This window comes from Erythrolamprus reginae, chromosome 3 (genome assembly GCF_031021105.1).
Source record: "Erythrolamprus reginae isolate rEryReg1 chromosome 3, rEryReg1.hap1, whole genome shotgun sequence".
Taxonomy (NCBI): domain Eukaryota; kingdom Metazoa; phylum Chordata; class Lepidosauria; order Squamata; family Dipsadidae; genus Erythrolamprus; species Erythrolamprus reginae.
Window position 1 is genome coordinate 49,422,598 of NC_091952.1, and position 20,118 is coordinate 49,442,715.

Sequence of the window (20,118 nt, forward strand, 5' to 3'; positions counted from 1 at the left end):
CAGCCAGTACACTTTGCTTTTGCAGCAAACTTCACAATTTTGTCACTGCTTCATTCTAGAAAGGAAATAATATTTGTGTTGTAAGGCTGCTTTCAAATAAAGTTAAACAATCCTATGCGCAGAAAGTGAAAACTTCACTTGAATATTTTAGAGATAATCTCTTCACAAAGTTATTGTATACAATTTTTGTTACAAGCAAATATTTACAAGAACTAAATTCTGAACGCAGTGCATTTTTTCTCTTGCGCAGGAAATTGAAGCATGTATGGGAAACACACTGAATTTTACAGAATGTGTGTGATAGAACATTATGGATAAAATAGTAGCTTGAGACTTACTTATTATATATAAAAGCAAACTCATTGAAATCAATGGAACATATAAAAAACAAAAGTTAAATTAAATGTTGTGCTAAATGTGGATCAAATACTAAAGCTGCTTTTTGAAAATATGCTGTGAACAAACAAGAAAGCAAAAATACAAATGCAAAAAGGTTTTTGAGCCAACCCATGAACAATAAGTTTAATAGTTTTCAGCAGACCATAAGCTTTCTAGAAGCTCCACTGTCTCATCTAGTTGAAGATGGACATACAGTAAACACAATAATATATGATACAACCCATCACAACTGGATTAAAAAAAATACACAAAATATAATACATAAAAATGGTTTTACATTGTGGACTGACAGAGCTCTAAAAAAAAAAAGGTGACCATAACCCTGGTAGGTTTTACAAAGTCTTTAAAAAAATAAAACAGTACTTCATGTGAAATTCATAAATACATAGGATGTGGGGGAGAGTTGGTTGTCGAGATTTGTGGTACTGTATATCCAACTAAGAAACATTCATGAAGCATTCTTGACATTCTTTCCTTAAGCTTGCTGTCACTATCTGAGGATACCAAATAGGCACTTATAAATGTAAATCTACCTGAAAGGTGAGACCAAGGCTGAAGAGGAATCTGAAGAGGAAAGCTGAGGATAAAAAATCTAATATAATGGCATGGGAGGACTAAAAAGGAAGAGAAATGTAACAGTCCGATTTAAGAGGAGGCCTATTTGAAAGGCTTTAGCTGATGATTGTCAATGTAATACAAGAACCTGTGTTTACATAAAAGACCTTTGTTCTCCCCACATCTTTTTTTAACAGAAGATTATTTTATTTATACATGAGCTAATGAGAATAGGGAAAGTTTAATCTTAATTCCTAGAATTTTTCATTTAGGAATGAAAAATGCTACATATAAATCAGCCAGCACTCCTGTCCTTATAGATGCTGTGAGCTGAAACAAAAAAAGGAATTCAACATCCCGGGCTCTGCTGATTTTGCATTCACCCATATTAGCTGTGATAGCTATTATTTGATACCCAGGATGCTGTACCTCTCTCCCCAAATGCTTGAGGAATCTCAAAAACGTACCTGAATGTCAAAGTTGGCGTTTTTATCGTCCAGTCAATTCTTCCTAAGAGTGACATTTAGGACTGGAGGTTGTGGCATCACAGTGGCCAGTTTGCCCAAACAATACATGAGCTTGTGCTTGGAACATTCGATTTACCAAGGAGAAGCGGAGCAGAATTAACATGAGGCGAGAAGGAAAGGAGAAGTATGATTTCCACTTGGCATTGCTTGGTAAGAATTTTCAGCAGATGTTATGTTTGCTCATCTCTCCAGAACACAACACGTTGCAAAATAAGGCACAGTTCTGAGCAAATTGCAATTTGGTTCTCTACAAATTCCATTTCTATGTACCATTCCATCAGTGTGACCACCTTGGGAACTCCTTAATACAGAAAGGAGTGTTTGTTCTAACATTGTAAAGGAGTTATGCAGAAGTTCTTGGGTGGAATCAATTACAATCAATTTATGTGGGGAGAGGGAAACCCCCCCCCCCCAATCTTACTTGAATTTAGAACATCCTTCAAAGGGCTGGGAAACGACTCTGTCAGTTTTTCTTACTGAAAACACCTTGGAGTTTCATGTGTCACTCAAACAACAGTCCAAAGGCTCTTAGGAACATTTTTACTCTGCAGATCAAACTCTGAATTGGCCAGTGCCTTTGTATCTGGTCCTTCCAGCAAAATCTGACCATTCAGGTAGCGAAAACGGTACTAGATCAGTAATGTAGTGGTCATACAGGCCAATAGTGAAAACGAGGCCCACGTCAGTTATGAAAAAGAGATCATGATTTTATGAAAACAGATCTACTATCTACCCTCTCAGACAGACAGACAGACAGTGGCAAAGATGCCCCCCCCAAGCACAAACCCCTTGAAAAAGAAGGAATAACCAATGTTAAGGCAGAAGTTTAACCTGAATATAATGTGACCCAGTGCCATGAACTAAATTCACAACTCATCTGTTTTAATATATTTTTATTCTGAAATTTCCCATCTACTTTTCACAGTCTCTTTGGGGGCTCCCCTCTGTACATGCTAATAATACTAATTATTAGTATTTGTACCAATACTAATAATAATGGGGGGAAATAACATTTCATTGTGATGAAATATCTCCTTACAGCACCTTTTTAATGACAATTCTCCACTGAAAGTGGGACAAACACCCAAGCATGAAAATGTAATAGTGACCTCTGCACTCCAAATCCTTCTAGAAAGAAGTAACCTCCTGTGTGCTCTTTTCCAACAATCACATCCTTGCCTTGTAGTGGGCCCCTTTCCCAAGTACCTGCTTGGGAGTTCCTCCATCAGAATTCTACTGGCTTTGGGAAAGTCAATGGTCTAGGTCAGGGGTAAGCAAAGTCGACTCTTCTATGACATGTGGACTTCAACTCCCAGAATTCCTGAGCCAATCGTGTTAGCTCAGGAATTCTGGGAGTTTAAGTCCATTTGTCATAGAAGAGCCAATTTTGCCTATCCCTTGTCTAGGGCAGAGGTCTTCAAACTTGGCAACTTTAAGACTTGTGCACTTCAACTCTCAGAATTCTCCAGCTGGCTGGAGAATTCTGGGAGTTGAAGTCCACAAGTCTCAAATTTGCCAAGTTTGGGGACCCCTGGTCTAGGGGTTAGTCTTGCTGGGTTGATCAGAAGGAATTGGACAAGAAGAGGTGCTTTTTGTTCAAGTAAAAAAAAAAACACGCCATTGGACAAGATAGGAAAAGCTCAGTGTTAGAGACTCAATGGTGGGGACAGCCAAAAACCATACAATCTGTTAAATCCTCTACTACTCAAAACTATCTGCTAATTAAGTTAGACAGGGTCTAGTTGAAAATTATGGGCCTCAGTCCAGGATGTGCCATGTATGATGATCTTGACACTATTTCTGTAACAGAATTCCTAAAAGCACCAATCTAAATTAGAAGGCAACTGTGTTAAACTCTAAACATAGATTTAAACGTCAGCATTTTTGGCAAGAAACAATACATCTTTCAAGTGATGCGGGACTGTATTACTTCTTTCAGTATCTCCTTAATTATTTTGATACTCACAAATCCTGCAGGGTATTTGTTCTAGGCAAATCCTACAAGAATTTGCTAGGGAAAGATATTTATTTTATTTATTTATTCATTGGATTTGTATGCCACCTCTCTCCGAGGATATGCAATACAGAGGGGGCAAAATGTCCCTGGATAATTAAGATTCCGTCCCTTTTCCTGTGAGTAGCACAGAAGCAGAAGAGAAATGAATACCTCACCAGAATAATGCTTTGGTCTATGCTTTCCTCATAATGTTTTTGGCAAGGCAAATGTAAAAACGAAGAGAAGAGAAAAACAGCTTCTTATGATAGTTGTTAAATTCGCACAGACGTATGAAAACATGTCTAAATTACTCAGCCTTAGCCAGCTCAAATATTTCCCTAGACCAGTAATGGCGAACCTATTTTGGCTCAGGTGTCAAAATTGTGCGTGCGCACGCTATTGTGTACGTGTGCCCACATCCATAACGCAATGCCCTCCCACACACACATGTGCACAATCCTGTGTCCCCCCCACTCAGAGGTGGGCTGTTGCCCAGATGGAGGGAACGCAGTGGGGTAGAAAAAATGGAGCTCCACCCGATTTGTACTGAAAGATGTTGAAAGAAAATGCAGGGTAAAATCCTGCATAAGCCACGCCCACAGTGTGGTAGTAAAAAGGCACAGGCCTCGCTGAAGCTTTCGGTAGGCCTACTGGGCCATTTTTAACCGTCCCCAAGCTTCAGGAGGCTTTCCTGAACCCGGGGAACGGTGAAAAAGGCCCAAAGGCCTAACTGGAAGTTCATTTCCTGAAGTCTGGGGAATAGTGAAAATGGCTGAAAAGAAGGCCCAAAATCAGCTGGAGCTGACCTAGAGGCAACATCTCATGCGCCCTCAGATATAGCTCTGCGCGCCACCTGTGCCACAGGTTCGCCATCACGGCCCTAGACCATTATACCAACGTTTCTCAACCTTGGCAACTTTAAGATGTCTGGACTTCAGTTCCCAGGTTTCCCCAGCCAGCTGTCCGCAAAATCGTAAAAGTTGTTCAGGTTGAAAGACAGCTATCTTGCAATTTCCCTAGCCTGGTCTGACTGTTAATTTCATGATTACTTGATCGGCTTTCCCCCCAGGAAAACCCTCCTTCTTCTAATACATACTCTAACTCATAATATCCCACAAATACTTTGAAGACCTTCTTTTGCTTGCTGGGGTTTTCGTTCTTTTTTCCGCAGTCAGTCAGTCTCTTTCTTGCACATTCATACCCTTGCCTTCTTCCCCGCCCCAAATCTCATACTGCTATTATTCATCTCTTCTGTTCAAGCACCTGGGACCAAATTGCCACACTTTTTGTCATAATCATCAGCAGAAGCCTTGCACATCTTGGGTGGGGGAGGTGGGACAATGCAGTAACACTGCATTTAAAATGCCCAGGGAATTGAAGTTATTTCCTTATAATTAACCAACTCCTCCCCATGTCGCCCCAACTCCCTATGTTGGCACTGCACACAGACTGAACCAAGAGATATTTATCTTTTTTTAAAAAAAAAATCATCATCTTCCTCAGGGACTAGATTGGTTCAAAGGCAGCATCCGATTTCCCAACCTTTCTTAGAACAAGCATCTTCAGCCTGCCCATGTTAATTGTTCTCGGCAGATCAAAGCCACGAGGACAGAAATCTGAAATTTGGCATGGAAAACATAGGCACATATGGGTATTAACAAGTCTTGTTTCATCAGATGCTGTTAGCATCCTGTTGCTGGGAAGGCATCAAGAGGTACCAGACCTTGGCACCAACGTCTCCTGAAATACTGATGACCTAGCCCCCAAGATCAGTTCTTCCTGCTGCCTCCAGGTACAATTCTCCTTTCACTTTATGCTTTCTTGTAATGCTTTTTTTTCTGTTTGTTTGTTCAAAACGTTCCTAAGTAGAAAACATCTGTGATTGTGAAAGTCTTTTTTTTTTTTTTGGCATTTATTTTTCTTTGTTCGTTTTCAAAGGATGTGTGTCAAGGCATCCTATAGAGGTGGCTTCTCTGACAAGAACTTCTCTTTCCTCCCTCTTCTTTAAATTGTCCAGTCAACCCAGAGGGGCCTTTAGTCTTTGACCAACTTGTACACATGATGCTGAGCTCCGTGCTCGCTGGTTGATACCTCGAAAACAAACGCTATGCAAAGTAATGTTTCCTGGGTATCTCTGTTTGTAACAACCTAGTTAAAAAAAGAAAAACAATACAGGGAGATTAGAGAAAGTCAAACTGAATGAAAGAGTCAAGTTATAAATCCAGAGAAAGGGTAGCATGTTTTGCATAAAAAAGGACCACTGACATTTATGCAGGAATTCCTCTATCCAACTCAATTAACTGAATTTAAGTTAGAGGACTCAATTTAAATGATGTCATTAAGATGATGCTTTCCACAATTTTACTAGACACTTATTTCTTATTTATAGGATCTCATGTCCTTACAGTGCCATTTTATGTGGACAGGAACTTTTATTTGGATTTCATTTTTTTCTTGTGAAACAGCTTAAGGCTTAATATATATGGAAAATGCTACAGTATAGTGGAACCATAATTACCCCTACTAACTAGTCAATTTTCTGAACTTTTATCCATTTAGGACTGAGTATGAGGAGTTGTTTTATTTTAGGAAGTGTTGTCCAAGTTTACTTTTTTTCCTTTCTCCTGCCAGTCTTTTTCTCTTTTGAATGAAGTTTTTAGATTGTAAACTCATAGGCAGAGGCTGATTTTTTTTTTTACTGAATTGAAAATCAGAAGAAAAAAAAAGGTTATAGGTGGATGAGAAGTAATATAATTAACAAAACAATCATGTGTGGTATCTAAAAAACCAATAAAGCAGAGCCAGTGACTTTCATTAGATTAGCTATCACATAACAGACACATACAACTATCCTTGTGGTGTGACCAGAACAATCTAGAACTGAACACACTCAAAACCGTAGAAATGGTGGTAGACTTTAAGAGAAACCCTTCCACCCTTCCACCTCTCACAATACTAGACAACACAGTATCAACAGTAGAGACCTTCAAATGTCTAGGTTCTATCATATCTCAAGACCTAAAATGGTCACCTAACATCAAAAACATCATCAAAAAAGCACAACAAAGAATGTTCTTTCTGCGCCAGCTCAGGAAGCTCAAACTGCCCAAGGCATAGTTCTCTCTAAGCTGAGCAGTGAGCAATCGCTCACTTAAAAATCATCATCAACTCAGAGTTTTCCAAACCTGCCCAGAAGCCGAGAGGGAAATTTTATTATTATTTCTGTGTCGCCCAGTCCCGAAGGGACTGTCGCTCAGACACTATACTTTTCCGCCCACCCCAAAAAAAATTTAGAGAGAACACTGGCCCAAGGAGCTGCTGATCCAGTTCTACAGAGGAATCATTGAGTCTGTCATCTGCACCTCTATAACTGTCTGGTTTGGTGCTGCAACCCAACAGGATCGACACAGACTTCAGAGGATAATCAGAACTGCAGAAAAAACAATTGCTGCCAACCTGCCTTCTATTGAGGACCTGTATACTGCACGAGTCAAAAAGAGGGCGGGGAAAATATTTACTGACCCCTCACATCCTGGACACAAATTGTTTCAACTCCTACCCTCAAAACGTCGCTACAGAGCACTGCACACCAAGACAACTAGACACAAGAACAGTTTTTTTCCGAACGCCATCACTCTACTAAACAAATAATTCCCTCAACACTGTCAGACTTTCTACTAAATCTGCACTTCTATTCTACTAGTTTTTCTCATCATTCCTTTCACCCATTTCATCCCATGTTGACTGTATGACTGTAACTTGTTGCTTATTTGACCCCTATGACAATCATTAAGTGTTGTACCACATGATTCTTGACAAATGTATATTTTATTTTATGTACGCTGAGAGCATATGCACCAAGACAAATTCCTTGTGTGTCCAATCACACTTGGCCAATAAAAATTCTATTCTATTCTATTCTATACCTGCACTTTAAATGAGCAAAAATCCAGGAAAAAAACTAAAAGAACTTGTTATCACTAAATTCATAACATCCTGTTTCAAACAGGGAAAATGTTAGGAGGCGCTCAGAGGTCATGGGACTACTCCATCATGTTCTAAATCTCAATGGCTACATAGTCCTAGGAAGTAATCATGTAACTTGCCAATCATTAAGACATCTTTTTTAAAAAACAAAAAATAAATAATGAGCCCTAAAAGAAGAAAACTCTGAGAAGAAAGAAATGAAACTGCACTGCTCAAAAAAAATAAAAGAAACACTCAAAGAACACATTCTAGATCTGAATGAATGGAATATTCTAATTGAATACTGTACTTTGTTCTGTACAAAGTTGAATGTGCTGACAACATGTGAAATTTATTGTCAATCAGTGTTGCTTCCTAAGTGGACAGTTTGATTTCACAGAAGTTTAATTCACTAGAGTTATATTGTGTTCTTTGAGTGTTCCCTTTATTTTTTTTGAGCAGTGTATTATTTATACTGGCAGTCCTTGACTTATAACTGTAATGGAGCTTGATTGTTACAGTTGTAAGCTGTGACAGTCATAAAATGGGTCACTCACGTGGCTGACCTGATTTTACAAACTTTTGTTGGGTGGCTATTAAGCAAACACGGTGGTTGTATAGTGAATGCTATGGCCATTAAACAAACCCATTGTATGCTATAGAGCAGTGATGGCTAATCTTTTCTTGACTGAGTGCCCAAAGTGCATGTACAACTCCCCAAAATGCAATGCGCACCCAGTCCCCCACATGCGTGGGAGAATCCCGAAGACTAGCTGGCTGGTGGGAGGTGTACGTGGTAGAGAGCTGAACTGGGGCGACAGCTCACATGCCCATAGAGAGGTTCCATAGGTTCAACATCACAGATGTAGAGTATTTCTGCTGAAAACTGGAAGTAAACAGCAGTTTTCAGCAAAAACATAGTAACCTGGGGTCATGTAAAATAGAGTCAATGACCTGTAAGCCAAGAACAAACCACTCTGATTCCCTAGAGCAGTGATTGTGAACCTATGGCATCGGTGCCACAGGTGGCACACAGAGCCATATCTGCTGGCACACAAGCCATTGCCTTAGCTCAGCTCCAACCAGCCAGCTGATTTTTGGCCCATACAGAGGCTCCGGGAGGGCATTGATGGCTTCCAGAGAGCCTCGGTGGGGATGGGGGAGGGCGTTTTTACCCTCCCCTTGCTCAGGGAAACCTTTGGAGCCTGGGGAGGGTGAAACACGAGCCTACTGGGCCCACCAGAAGTTGGGAAACAGTCCGCTTCCGGCCTCCAGAGGGCCTCCGGGGAGTAGGGGAAGCTGTTTTTGCCCTCCCCAGGCATTAAATTATGGGTGTGGGCACTCATGCATGCACGATAGCGCACGCACATGCTCTTTTGGCACCCGAGGGGGGAAAAATTTGCCATCACTACCCTAGAGAATTTAATTAATCTTGATGTGCTTCTTGTCTTTTTATAAAGATTAGTTTTAGTATCTGGGCAGCACTAACACTGAAATAATTAAGAAGTACTTTACTGAGCATCAGTGAGAAATGAAGGGGCCAGCTAGGGAACAAGACAGAAGAAAGAAGAGATTCTTTACCTGTAGGATGGTGAAATTCTCCAGGACACTATTCATCATGTATTTTTCCGGAAGATGTTTCAGTTTATGGATGAAGTTGATCATATACTCGCACATAGGAGACCGATGGATTCGATACACACATCTTCCATTCTCCATCCGAGCAAATTCAGTCTGCAGAAAGACACATAGAGATTTTATAAGGCTTTCAATGCCAAGGGACTGAGAATGCCTACTCAGAACAGCAAAGATAATCGAACAGATTATCTGTTTGTTCCCCATAGAGCAGTGATGGCCAACTATTTTTTCCTCGGGTGCCAAAAGACTGTGGGCGCGCAATATCATGCATGTGCTAGTGCCCACACCCAGCAGAGGGCGAAAACAGCTTCTCCTGCCCCCTGGAGGCCATCTGGAGGCTGGAAACAGCCTCTTTCCCAACTTCTGGTGGGCCCAATAGGTTTGTGTTTTGCCCTCCCCAGACTCTAAAGGCTTCCCTGGAGCTGCGGGAAGGTAAACACGCCCTCACCCATTCCCCCAGAGGCTCTCTGGAAGCCAAAAATGCCCTCACAGAGCCTCTGTGTGAGCCAAAAATTAGCTGGCCAGCACACACATGCATGTTGGAGCTGAGCTAGGGCAACGGCTCATGTGCCAGCAGATATGGCTCCATGTGCCACCTATGGCACCCGTGCCTTAGGTTCGCCATCACTGCCATAGAGAAAGCATAGGACTCACCTCCACCTTTTCAACCACTTGTTTTCCAAAGGAGCACACTTTAGTGGAGACTGTGATGGTCATGTTTTCAGCACTGCTATATTGACTGCTTACACCATAAAAAGCACCAGGACCATCCTGTATAGTGCTGTTCAGATCCGCCTAGAATAGAGCAAGAGGTTCATGCAGATTAAACATGGATTAGAATGATTTATCGGTTCAGAATAGTGATCTAATTCGTGCTAGTTAAAAGAGCATGTTGATCAGTTGGATGGGTGGGGTCCACTTTTCACCCAAATATAGAACGTCAAATCTACCTAGTATACAAAAGGAGCAAAACCACAGCCAAATTAAGATTGAGTGGTCCTTGGTGTTCTGTGAGCTTGTTAGAGCACTGATGATGTTACCTAGTTTGGGTAATGAAATATTTGCAAGAAAACAAGCAAACCCCTCATGTCAACCCTGAGCTACAAATGTTCTCCTTTATTGGTACCATATTAAGATTATTTAATACTGCATGGGTACTGCATTTGATACTGCTTTAATAAAGTATCTTCTCCTATCTAACTGTATACTACACCCACAATTATCCAATTATATCAGCCTTCTTCAACTTTGGATGCCAGTTGTAGGAATTGGTCGAACTTTCTGGAAGATTGAGGCTAGAAAAAACCTATTATAGGAATAGGCTAAGAAGATGAGCCACGGTGGCACAGTGGTTAGAGTGCATTGCAGCAGGCTACTTCTGCTGATCACTGGCTGCCAGAAGTTTGGCAGATCGAATCTCAGCAGGCTCAAGGTTGACTCAGCCTTCCATCCTTCTGAGGTTTTTGTTTTTTAAAAAAATATTTTTATTGATTTTATAATATAAGAAAAACACACACACAACATATAACAAGTGCTCAGTGATTCATCCTTCCGAGGTTGGTAAAATGAGGACCCATAATGTTGGGGGCAATATGCTGACTCTGTAAACCGCTTAGAGCACTGCGAAGCGGTTTATACGTCTAAGTGCTATTGCTAAGATCATCTGTCATATTATCCTGTAAAGAAATACTTAACAATGACAGACACCGCTTAACTTCAACCTGCATGCAGTTCTTACCCAAAACTTGACAAGAAAAAAGGAGTTCTGGGGTCCTCTCTCATAGAGTTCTTTCAGGCCACCTTTTTTCTCAGGAAACTTGTCATAAATCTGACGTATGTCCACTGCTTCCAGGAGTGGGTCACTGTATGAAGGGTTCGTCTGTCCAATATGCACAAAAAGGTGTTTGCTATACTGTAATGGGAAAGAGAACAAAAGGCATTGTTGCTCACTATGCAGGTTGAAACATTGCAAAAATAAAATAAATAAAATAAAATAAAAATTGGGATAGTCTTGATGAATTTGCCCTGGATTACTCAAAGCTTTTTTTTTTTGCCAATTGCTACCAACTTTGTGATTCCTTGTATGTCCAATCACACTTGACCAATAAAGAATTCTATTCTATTTTGTTCTATTCTATTTTGTTCTATTTTCTTCTGTTTTGTTCTATTCCCATTCCATTCTATCTGAGCAAAAGCAGATCAAAAGAATAGTAAGATTTATATTATATTTGGAACTCAAATTCTGGCCATCACTTTTTCAAAAGATAAATGGAAGTTCAGATATGTAAGCATTATTATTATTATTATTATTATTATTATTATTATTATTATTATTATTAATTAGATTTGTATGCTGCCCCTCTCCGTAGACTCAGGGCGGCATGAAATTATGATACAAATCTCTCAAGATATTGCTAGAGTGAATACAAGATATTGTTAGAGTGAATACAGTGATCCCCCGATTATCGCGAGGGTTCCGTTCCAAGACCCCTCGCGATAATCGATATTTCGGGATGTAGTGGTGCGGAAGTAAAAACACCATCTGCGCATGTGCGCCCCTTTTTCCATGGCCGCACATGCGCAGATGGTGGAGTTTGCGTGTGGGCGGCGGGGAAGACCCGGGGAAGACCCAGGGAAGGTTCCTTCGGCCGCCCAACAGCTGATCTGCTCCGCAGCGCGGCAGCAGCGAGGAGCCGAAGATGGGGTTTCCCCGTTGCCCAGGCAAAGGGGAAACCCCAAGATCGCTTGCCGCTTGCCCGTTCGCCCGCCCGCCCGGCTGCTCGCTTGCCGCTCGAGAGCAAGAGGGGGAGAGATAGAGAAAGAGAGAGAAGGAAAGAAAGAGATGAGAGAGGGAGGAAGAGAGTGTGAGAGAGGAAGAAGCAAGATAGAGAAAGAGAGAGAGAAAGAAAGATGAGAAAGGAAGGGAGTGACGTCATCGGGTGGAAAAATCGCGATATAGCCTTTCGCAATGATCGGGATCGCGAAACTCGGGGGATCACTGTACTTCCATCTGTGTAATAAAGCCACCAGAGAATTTGGGAATGGGTTGGGGATAAACAGGTGCCCCACAGATAGTCTTTAAAATGACACCACTGCATCCTGTATAATAAAGCAAGATCTATCATTCTCTCCTCCCTCTTGTATGAGTTTCCTCTCTGAAGAGTTACCGTTTCAGGGTCGCGCTGTACTTCCATGAATGCTGAATACTCAAGGAGCCGCAACTTGGCCGAGGCAATCGTTCGGTCCTGCCAGACTGGCACAGCTGAGGCAGAAGGTGGAAGAGGAGCCAAGGGCTCATAGCCTAGAAGGATGGGCAGATAAAACATTCTTCAACGTTGCAGAACCAAATTTTAAGTTGCAGAAGAAAATTATTATGGAAAAAAAAATATTTAACCACTGAGAAGAATAGGCAACTGGGCCAGTTTATTTTAGTTTGGTTCATTTGTGAATCTTTCCAGGCAATTTAAGACTATTCGCTTCATTGTTATTCTAATTCATGAATCCCAGCGGTCCGGTTAGGTCCCACAGAGACGGCCTTCTCCACGCCCCATCAACTAGACCAGCATTTCCCAACCTTGGCAACTTGAAGATATCTGGACTTCAACTCCCAGAATTCCCTAGCCAGCAAATGCTGGCTGGGGAATTCTGGGAGTTAAAGTCCAGATATCTTCAAGTTGCCAAGGTTGGGAAACATTGAACTAGACAATGTCGCTCGGCAGGGCCCAGGGGAAGAGCCTTCTCTGTAGGGGCCTCGGCCCTCTGGAAGCAGCTCCCCCCAGAGATTCACACTGCCCCCCCTCCTTGCCTTTCATAAGAATTTGAAAACTTATTTATGCCGCCAGGCTTAGGGTCATTAGATCCCAGCCTCTGGCCACTGAATGTTCAGTATGCTTATGGTTGGTGCTTGAATGAATGATTTTTAATTGTTTAGCCTTTTATAATGTTTCCAATTAACTATTGATATTAATTGGATCTATGTGTATTATTGTATACTGTTTTATTATTGATATGTCGTGAGCTGCCCCGAGTCCACAGAGAGGGGTGGCATACAAATCCAATAAATAAATAAATAATAAATAAATTACAAGGTGGGGGGAGCCTCTTCTTTCCCCAAACGGAGCTGGTGGGAGGGAGGGAAGCCTTGCGTGCCCAAACAGCGCTGGGGTGGGATCTCCAGAGATCTGTGAAGGCACAGGCCGCAGAAAGTGAGGAGAAAGCATGAACTTGTCGGATTGGAAAATCAGCTGACTGGAAGGAGGCACTCGCACATGCGCAGTGGAGCTGAGATGGTCAATGGCTTGAGTGCCTGCAGAGGGCTCCATGTGCCACTTGTCACGCATGTGCCATAGGTTTGCCATCATGGACTTGGGAGAAAGCAATATGAAATCTCTTAAACCAGGGCTCTCCAACTTTGGCAACTTAAAGCCTTGGAGGACTTCAACTCCCAGAATTCCCCTGGGGAATTCTGGGAGTTGAAGTCCACTAGGCATAAAGTTGCCAAGATTGGAGACCCATGTCTTAAACAATGAACAGGCTATCATTAGACTTTTCCATTCTTGTTTGTTCGGGAAGGTTCTCTCTATTATATGCTGCCACCTTGTGGGTCAGAGGAAGCACACCTTCTCTTTGCTGCTGTTTCCCTCTAGAACAGCAGTCCCCAAAAGATATGAATAGCCCCCATGTTTTGGGGGTTCCAGACAGTCCTTAAAATCGGCCTTTATCCCAAGCCTGGAGTTAACGGGTTTACCGATGTATTTGAGAGAGCAATGTTGCATCTATACAATTTATTGTTTTGGGGATTTTTTTAGTTTAAACTACCTGTTTATGTGTCTGCAGATTGTTAATTGTTTTTATTATTAATCAATTATATAAGCCACCAGAATCCAATAGAGTGAGCAGCCATAATAAATTTAATAAATTAAATTAAGGGAAGGTTATTCATGAACAAAATAAAAGGTATTGATCAGAAATCTCAGACTTAAGGACAAACGTGAAGAGTGCTATGAATTAGATAATCTCCATGTATAAAACACGACTTAAATTTTCACTTACTGCTATAACAATACAAAAAGTTAGTGTTCTGCTTTTACTGAGTCTTTGGAGGAACACAGAATAACAAGGTTGGGAGGGACCTTGGAGGTCTTCTAGTCCAACCCTCTGCTTGAGCAGGGGACCTTATGTCCTTCCGGACAAATCTCTTCCAGAAAACCTCCAGCAATGGAGCACTCACAATTTCTGGAGGCAAGCCATTCTGTTGATTGATTGTTCTCATAGTCAGGAAATTAATGATTTCCCACTCATTATTTATTGTCCTGCTCTAAGATGCTTTGGAATGTAGATCAACCCCCTCTCCTCTGTGACAACACCTCAAATGCTGGAAGAGTGGTATCATGTCACCTCTAGTCCTTCTTCATTAGACTAGAGATACCCAGTTCTTTCAACTATTCATTATATGGTATAGCCTACAGACCCCTTATCTTTATTGCTCTTCTTTGTATTCTTTCTAAGGTCTCAGCATTATTTTTTTAAATCAGAATTGGACACAATATTCCATAAGAACATAAGAAGAGCCATGCTGAATCAGGACAAAGCCCATCGAGTCCAGCATTCTGTGTCACACAGTGGCCCACCAATTGTATATCTTGAGTAGAAAGAGAAGGCAAAACCCTCCCTTTCCCTTGACCCCCAACAAATGGTACTCAAGGGAATCCTGCCTGCCTCAACCAACATAGAGGCGGCACATGGACATCCGTTTCAATAACCACCGATACACTTGGCATCCATGAATCTGTCTAATCCTGCCTTGAAGCTATCAAAGCTGACAACTGTCACGACCTCTTCTGGAAGTGAATTCCATAAACCAACGACCCTCTGGGTGAAGAAATATTTCCCTTGATTTGTCCTCACTTTCTTACCTATGAGCTTTAGGGGGAGCCCCCTTGTCCTAGTATTGTGTGATAGAGAAAAGAATTTTTCTCTATCCATCTTTTCTATCCCATGCATGATTTTATACACTTCGATCAAATCACCCCTTAAATGCCGTCTTTCAAGGCTGAAGAGACCAAGTCGTTGCAACCTGATTTCATAAGGGAGATGCTCCATTCCCTTGATCATTCTTGTTGCCCTTTTCCAAATGTGATCTCACTATTGAAGTACAGTAATACCTCGTCTTACGAACTTAATTGGTTCCCGGAGGAGGTTCGTAAGGCAAAAAGTTTCTAAGACAAAACAATGTTTCCCATAGGTACAATGTAAAATGAATTAAAGCGTGCAAGACACCCCCCCCCACACACAAAAATGCCGCTGCCCGGCTGTCACCTTTTGAAACAGCCGGTCGCTTCTCACTGTTCTCCCGAATGCCGAACCCGGAAGTTCGGCAAAAGTTCAGGTTTGGGTCCGGGTGGCCGCCAAGATGCCCCGCCACCCGGCTGTCATCTTTTGAAACAGCCGGGGGGCTTCTCGGCATTCTCCCGAACCCGAATGCCGAACCCGAACTTTTGCCGAACTTCCAGGTTCGGCATTCGGGAGAACGCCGAGAAGCCCCCTGGCTGTTTCAAAAGGCGACAGCTGGGCGGCGGGGCTTCTCAGCGGCCTCCCAAACGCCGAACTGAATTATCTATTCGTTCCCCATAGAGCAGTGGTGGCCAACCATTTTTTCCTCGGGTGCCAAAAGACCGTGGGCACGCAATATCACGCATGTGCTAGTGCCCACACCTAGCAGAGGGAAAAACCAGCTTCTCCTGCCCCCTGGAGGCCATCTGGAGGCTGGAAACAGCCTCTTTCCCAACTTCTGGTGGGTCCAATAGGTTTGTGTTTTGCCCTCCCCAGACTCCAAAGGCTTCCCTGGAGCTGTGGGAAGGTAAAAACGCCCTCACCCATTTCCCCCAGAGGCTCTCTGGAAGCCAAAAATGCCCCCCCCCCAGAGCCTCTGTGTGTGCCAAAAATGAGCTGGCCAGCACACACATGCATGTTGGAGCTGAGCTAGGGCAACAACTCATGTGCAAGCAGATATGGTTCCATGTGGACCAAAAATGTGCTGAAAAAAATCCAACCTCGACTTATACTCGAGTCAATAAATTTTCCCAGGTTTTGTGGCAAAAATAGGTGCCTTGGCTTATAATCAGGTCTACTTATACTCGAGTATATATGGTAATATAAAGACCTACATAATAGGAAGCTTTCAGAACACAATTCTAGTCAACGCCTGAGTGTAACTCTGGCCCTAAAGCATAAATCTGTAATTTATTGACTTACTGGCTCAGCATTCCTTCAACATCAATTTGATTTTAATGCAAAAAGCCCTGTTTCCATATGTATAAGTATATTATGAATGCCAATGTGAACATATTGTCTCAAATGCTGATTCTGCTTTTATTTTGCCTACAGGTAAGTGAACTGAGGACAAGCACAAACTCATTTTAGAGAAATGCAACTTGGATGAGCAGGTTGCATTCATATGCTGCATATAAATTACAAAATACACAGCCTAGTGGCACTATCACTTTCATTAAGATGATAATTTCTCCAATTAAATTCACTATTGCAGATGGTAATTAAAAAAAAGAGTTCTTGAGAGCAGCAATGGGAGAAGAGAGCTATACTGTAAACAAATACTTGAATCACATGCAGGTGGTAAAAGGAGACAGGAAACAAGAAAAAAATTAATTTTTACACGATTGAGAATCAAGAGGGTAAATTGGAGAAATCAAGCGAGACAGACCACTTACTGGCTAGTGATGGAGGCATGGGTGGCTGAATGGGGTAGGCTGGTTGTGCAAAAGGTTTAATGCTGAAAAACAAAATATCACCGAATAGATTAATTTATTTTGACAAACCTTCCTCTAATCTGCATATTTCAAGTACAAGCTTTACTCTGAATACCAGATGCCAGGCAATATGAGCAATAGCAGAAGGTGCAAGGATGAGGGAAATGATGAAAGTGTGATGGTACCATAACATAAATATCATGTATTACATCAGATGTTGAGGTATGGGTGTAAAATTGCAACATTTGTGTGATGATGTCTTTGGCTGCATGTCATTATTTTTCCAACATTGGGAAATGTGCTAGTTCATTCATATCGTTGGGCTTCTCATAATCACTGGCCGGTCAATGTGGAAGCACATTAAATCTGATGGGAGTTTTGATGTGTTGTACCACATGATTCTTGACAAATGTATATTTTATTTTATGTACATTGAGAGCATATGCACCAAGACAAATTCCTTGTGTGTCCAATCACACTTGGCCAATAAAAATTCTATTCTATTCATTCTATTCATAATCCTGAATTTCTGAGATTATGTATGTAGAATAGAATGGAATAGAATTTTTATTAGCCAAGTATGATTGGACACACAAGGAATTTGTCTTGGTGCATATGCTCTCAGCGTACATAAAAGAAAAAGATACATTTGTCAAGAATCATGTGGTACAACACTTAATGATTGTCATAGGGGTCAAATAAGCAATGAAGAAACAATCAATATTAATAAAAATCTTAGGATACAAGCAACAAGCTACAGTCATATAGTCCTAAGTGGGAGGAAAAGGATGATAGGAATGATGAGAAAAACTAGTAGAAATAGACGTGCAGATTTAGTCAAAAGTCTGACAGTGTTGAGGGAATTATTTGTTTAGTAGAGTGATGGTGTTCGGGGAAAAACTATTCTTGTGTCTAGTTGTCTTGGTGTGCAGTGCTCTGTAGCGATGTTTTGAGGGTAGGAGTTGAAACAGTTTGTGTCCAGGATGCGAGGGGTCAGTAAATATTTTCCCCGCCCTCTTTTTGACTCGTGCAGTATACGGGTCCTCAATGGAAGGCAGGTTGGCAGCAATTGTTTTTTCTGCAGTTCTGATTATCATGTATGTATGTATGTATGTATGTATGTATGTATGTATGTATGTATGTATGTATGTATGAATGTCTGTCTGTCTGTCTGTCTGTCTACAGTATCTATCTATCTATCTATCTATCTATCTATCTATCTATCTATCTATCTATCTATCTATCTATCTATCTATCTATCTATCAGTACTGACTCTCCAGTACTTTTATATCATATCATACATTTAATACAGTTGATAAGGAAATCTTTGCTGAGGCAGGGTTGCTTAAACGGAACATTATGGAAGAGTTCACACAACCTCTTTCATATTTGAGTTGGATCAATCTCTGTGTGAAACTGGTAACCAGGATTCAATTATCCTGTTTTAGAAACATAGTAACAAGTTTGTTTGAAAAAACATAATCTTGCATTGGCACTAGCCGCCCCAAGTCTTCGGAGAGGGGCGGCATATAAATTAAATAAATAATAATTAAATAATAATAAAGAAATGTACCATTAGCATACAACTCAAGCATCTACTTACTCCTGAGAAGATCCAGACTGTCCTGGGATAGGCCCACTCCAAAACTGAAAAAACAAAAAGGGCAGAAAACATGACGTCATTCTCAATGGCATGATGTCATCACTCAATGATTCACAGCATATTCACATTAAGGGTGAATATTTAATATATTTTCTATTAAATAGTTTGAAACTTCTGCCACCAGCAGCTAAAAACTGGGACCACATCAGTGGGGATCTCTACACCAAGCCAGAGCATTTTCTTAATTTTAGGAAAGAAATCGTTAGTTACAGATAGGCCACCTGTGAAGGAATTAGTGGCTGTAACTGAGCTTCCTGATCTTTAGAAGAATCTTAGGAGCCCACCTGTTGCTTTAGCAACATCACTGAAGGAAACGAGGCTAGAAATCTATACACAGTTTGGGCAGGATGGTGGGAGAAGGGATGAGAATGGAGGGGAGGCTTTTGAGGGGCAAACCAGTACTATTTGCACCCTTAAAATTCACAATCTCAAAATTCCCATAGTCCTTCGGTAAGGACCACTTATTCAACAACTATCAGACCTTACCACTCCCACAGTCACATGTTCATGATCCTAGGATGGCTGCAGTGTCATGTGGTCATGTAATCACCATTTTCAACCTTCCCTGCCCTTCATGGCATTGGACCGGAATACCTCCGGAACCGTCTTCTACCGCACGAATCCCAGCGACCGATAAGGTCCCACAGAGTTGGCCTTCTCTGGGTCCCGTCGACCAAACAATGTCATTTGGCGGGCTCCAGGGGAAGAGCCTTCTCTGTGGCGGCCCCGGCCCTCTGTAATCAACTACCCCCGGAGATTAGAACGGCTCCCACCCTCCTTGTCTTTCGCAAGTTACTCAAGACCCACCTATATCGCCAGGCATGGGGGAATTAAGACATCTCCCCCAGGCTTTTTATATTTCATGTTTGGTGTGTATGTGTTGTATGGTTTTTAAATTGTTGGGGGTTTTTAATATAATTTTAGTATTAGATTTGTTCCATTGTTATACTGTTTTTATTATTGTTGTGAGCCGCCCCGAGTCTTCGGAGAAGGGTGGCATACAAATCTAATAAATTGAATTGAATTGAATTTTAATAAGCAAAGTGAATGGAGAAGCCAGAAGGGAAGATTCCTCCAGTAAATAACTCCCATTCCTGCTGCTTTTTCTCCTGGGGAATCTGGCTACAGAGTATAAGATTCCAGGAATGCCGTACTACTCTATAGCATGTGCCCAACTCCAGTCTGAAGTGCATGCCCAATCACCCGGCCATCCTGGTGTGATGCCTACCAACAAACCCTCCTGAATCAACAGCAGCTCCACCCGGCCTACCATCATGCTTGTAAGCAACCCAGAACTTCGGGTCCATGACTGTTCCCCTCCTCCACTTCGCTGCCCAGGTTCGACCTCAGGGTTTTGCCCGGGGTGAATGGGAGGGAATGCCCAGATGTGGGGGAACGCAGTGGGGTAGCAAAAATGGAGCTCCACCCCAGAGCACCCAATTTGCACTGAAAGATGTTGAAATAAAATACAGGGCGTCCTGCATAAGCCATGCCCACAGCGTAGTAGTAAAAATTTTGGTAGCCCTTCACTGGTTCCGCCCCCAAATATTCACCGCTGACTTTTCTCCTTGGCTGAAACGGCCTTAGATCTTTATCCCAGCCCCTCC

The 20,118-nt window shown here is 41.8% G+C and overlaps 1 protein-coding gene across 3 annotated transcripts in view; it reads right to left on the minus strand.

Annotated features, from left to right (window-relative positions):
• Positions 1-494: 494 nt before the first annotated feature.
• Positions 495-20,118, minus strand: part of TEAD3 (TEA domain transcription factor 3) — a 144,566-nt gene continuing 124,942 nt past the window's right edge. For all 3 annotated transcript variants that reach the window (XM_070745183.1, XM_070745182.1, XM_070745181.1), the window contains 7 exons: positions 18,452-18,495; positions 16,809-16,870; positions 12,249-12,382; positions 10,820-10,993; positions 9,736-9,876; positions 9,025-9,177; positions 495-5,625 (listed from right to left, as the gene is read on the minus strand). In XM_070745183.1, coding sequence (XP_070601284.1) covers positions 5,512-5,625; positions 9,025-9,177; positions 9,736-9,876; positions 10,820-10,993; positions 12,249-12,382; positions 16,809-16,870; positions 18,452-18,495 — 822 coding nt within the window. In that variant the 3' untranslated portion in view covers positions 495-5,511. The remainder of the gene's footprint in view (positions 5,626-9,024; positions 9,178-9,735; positions 9,877-10,819; positions 10,994-12,248; positions 12,383-16,808; positions 16,871-18,451; positions 18,496-20,118) is intronic.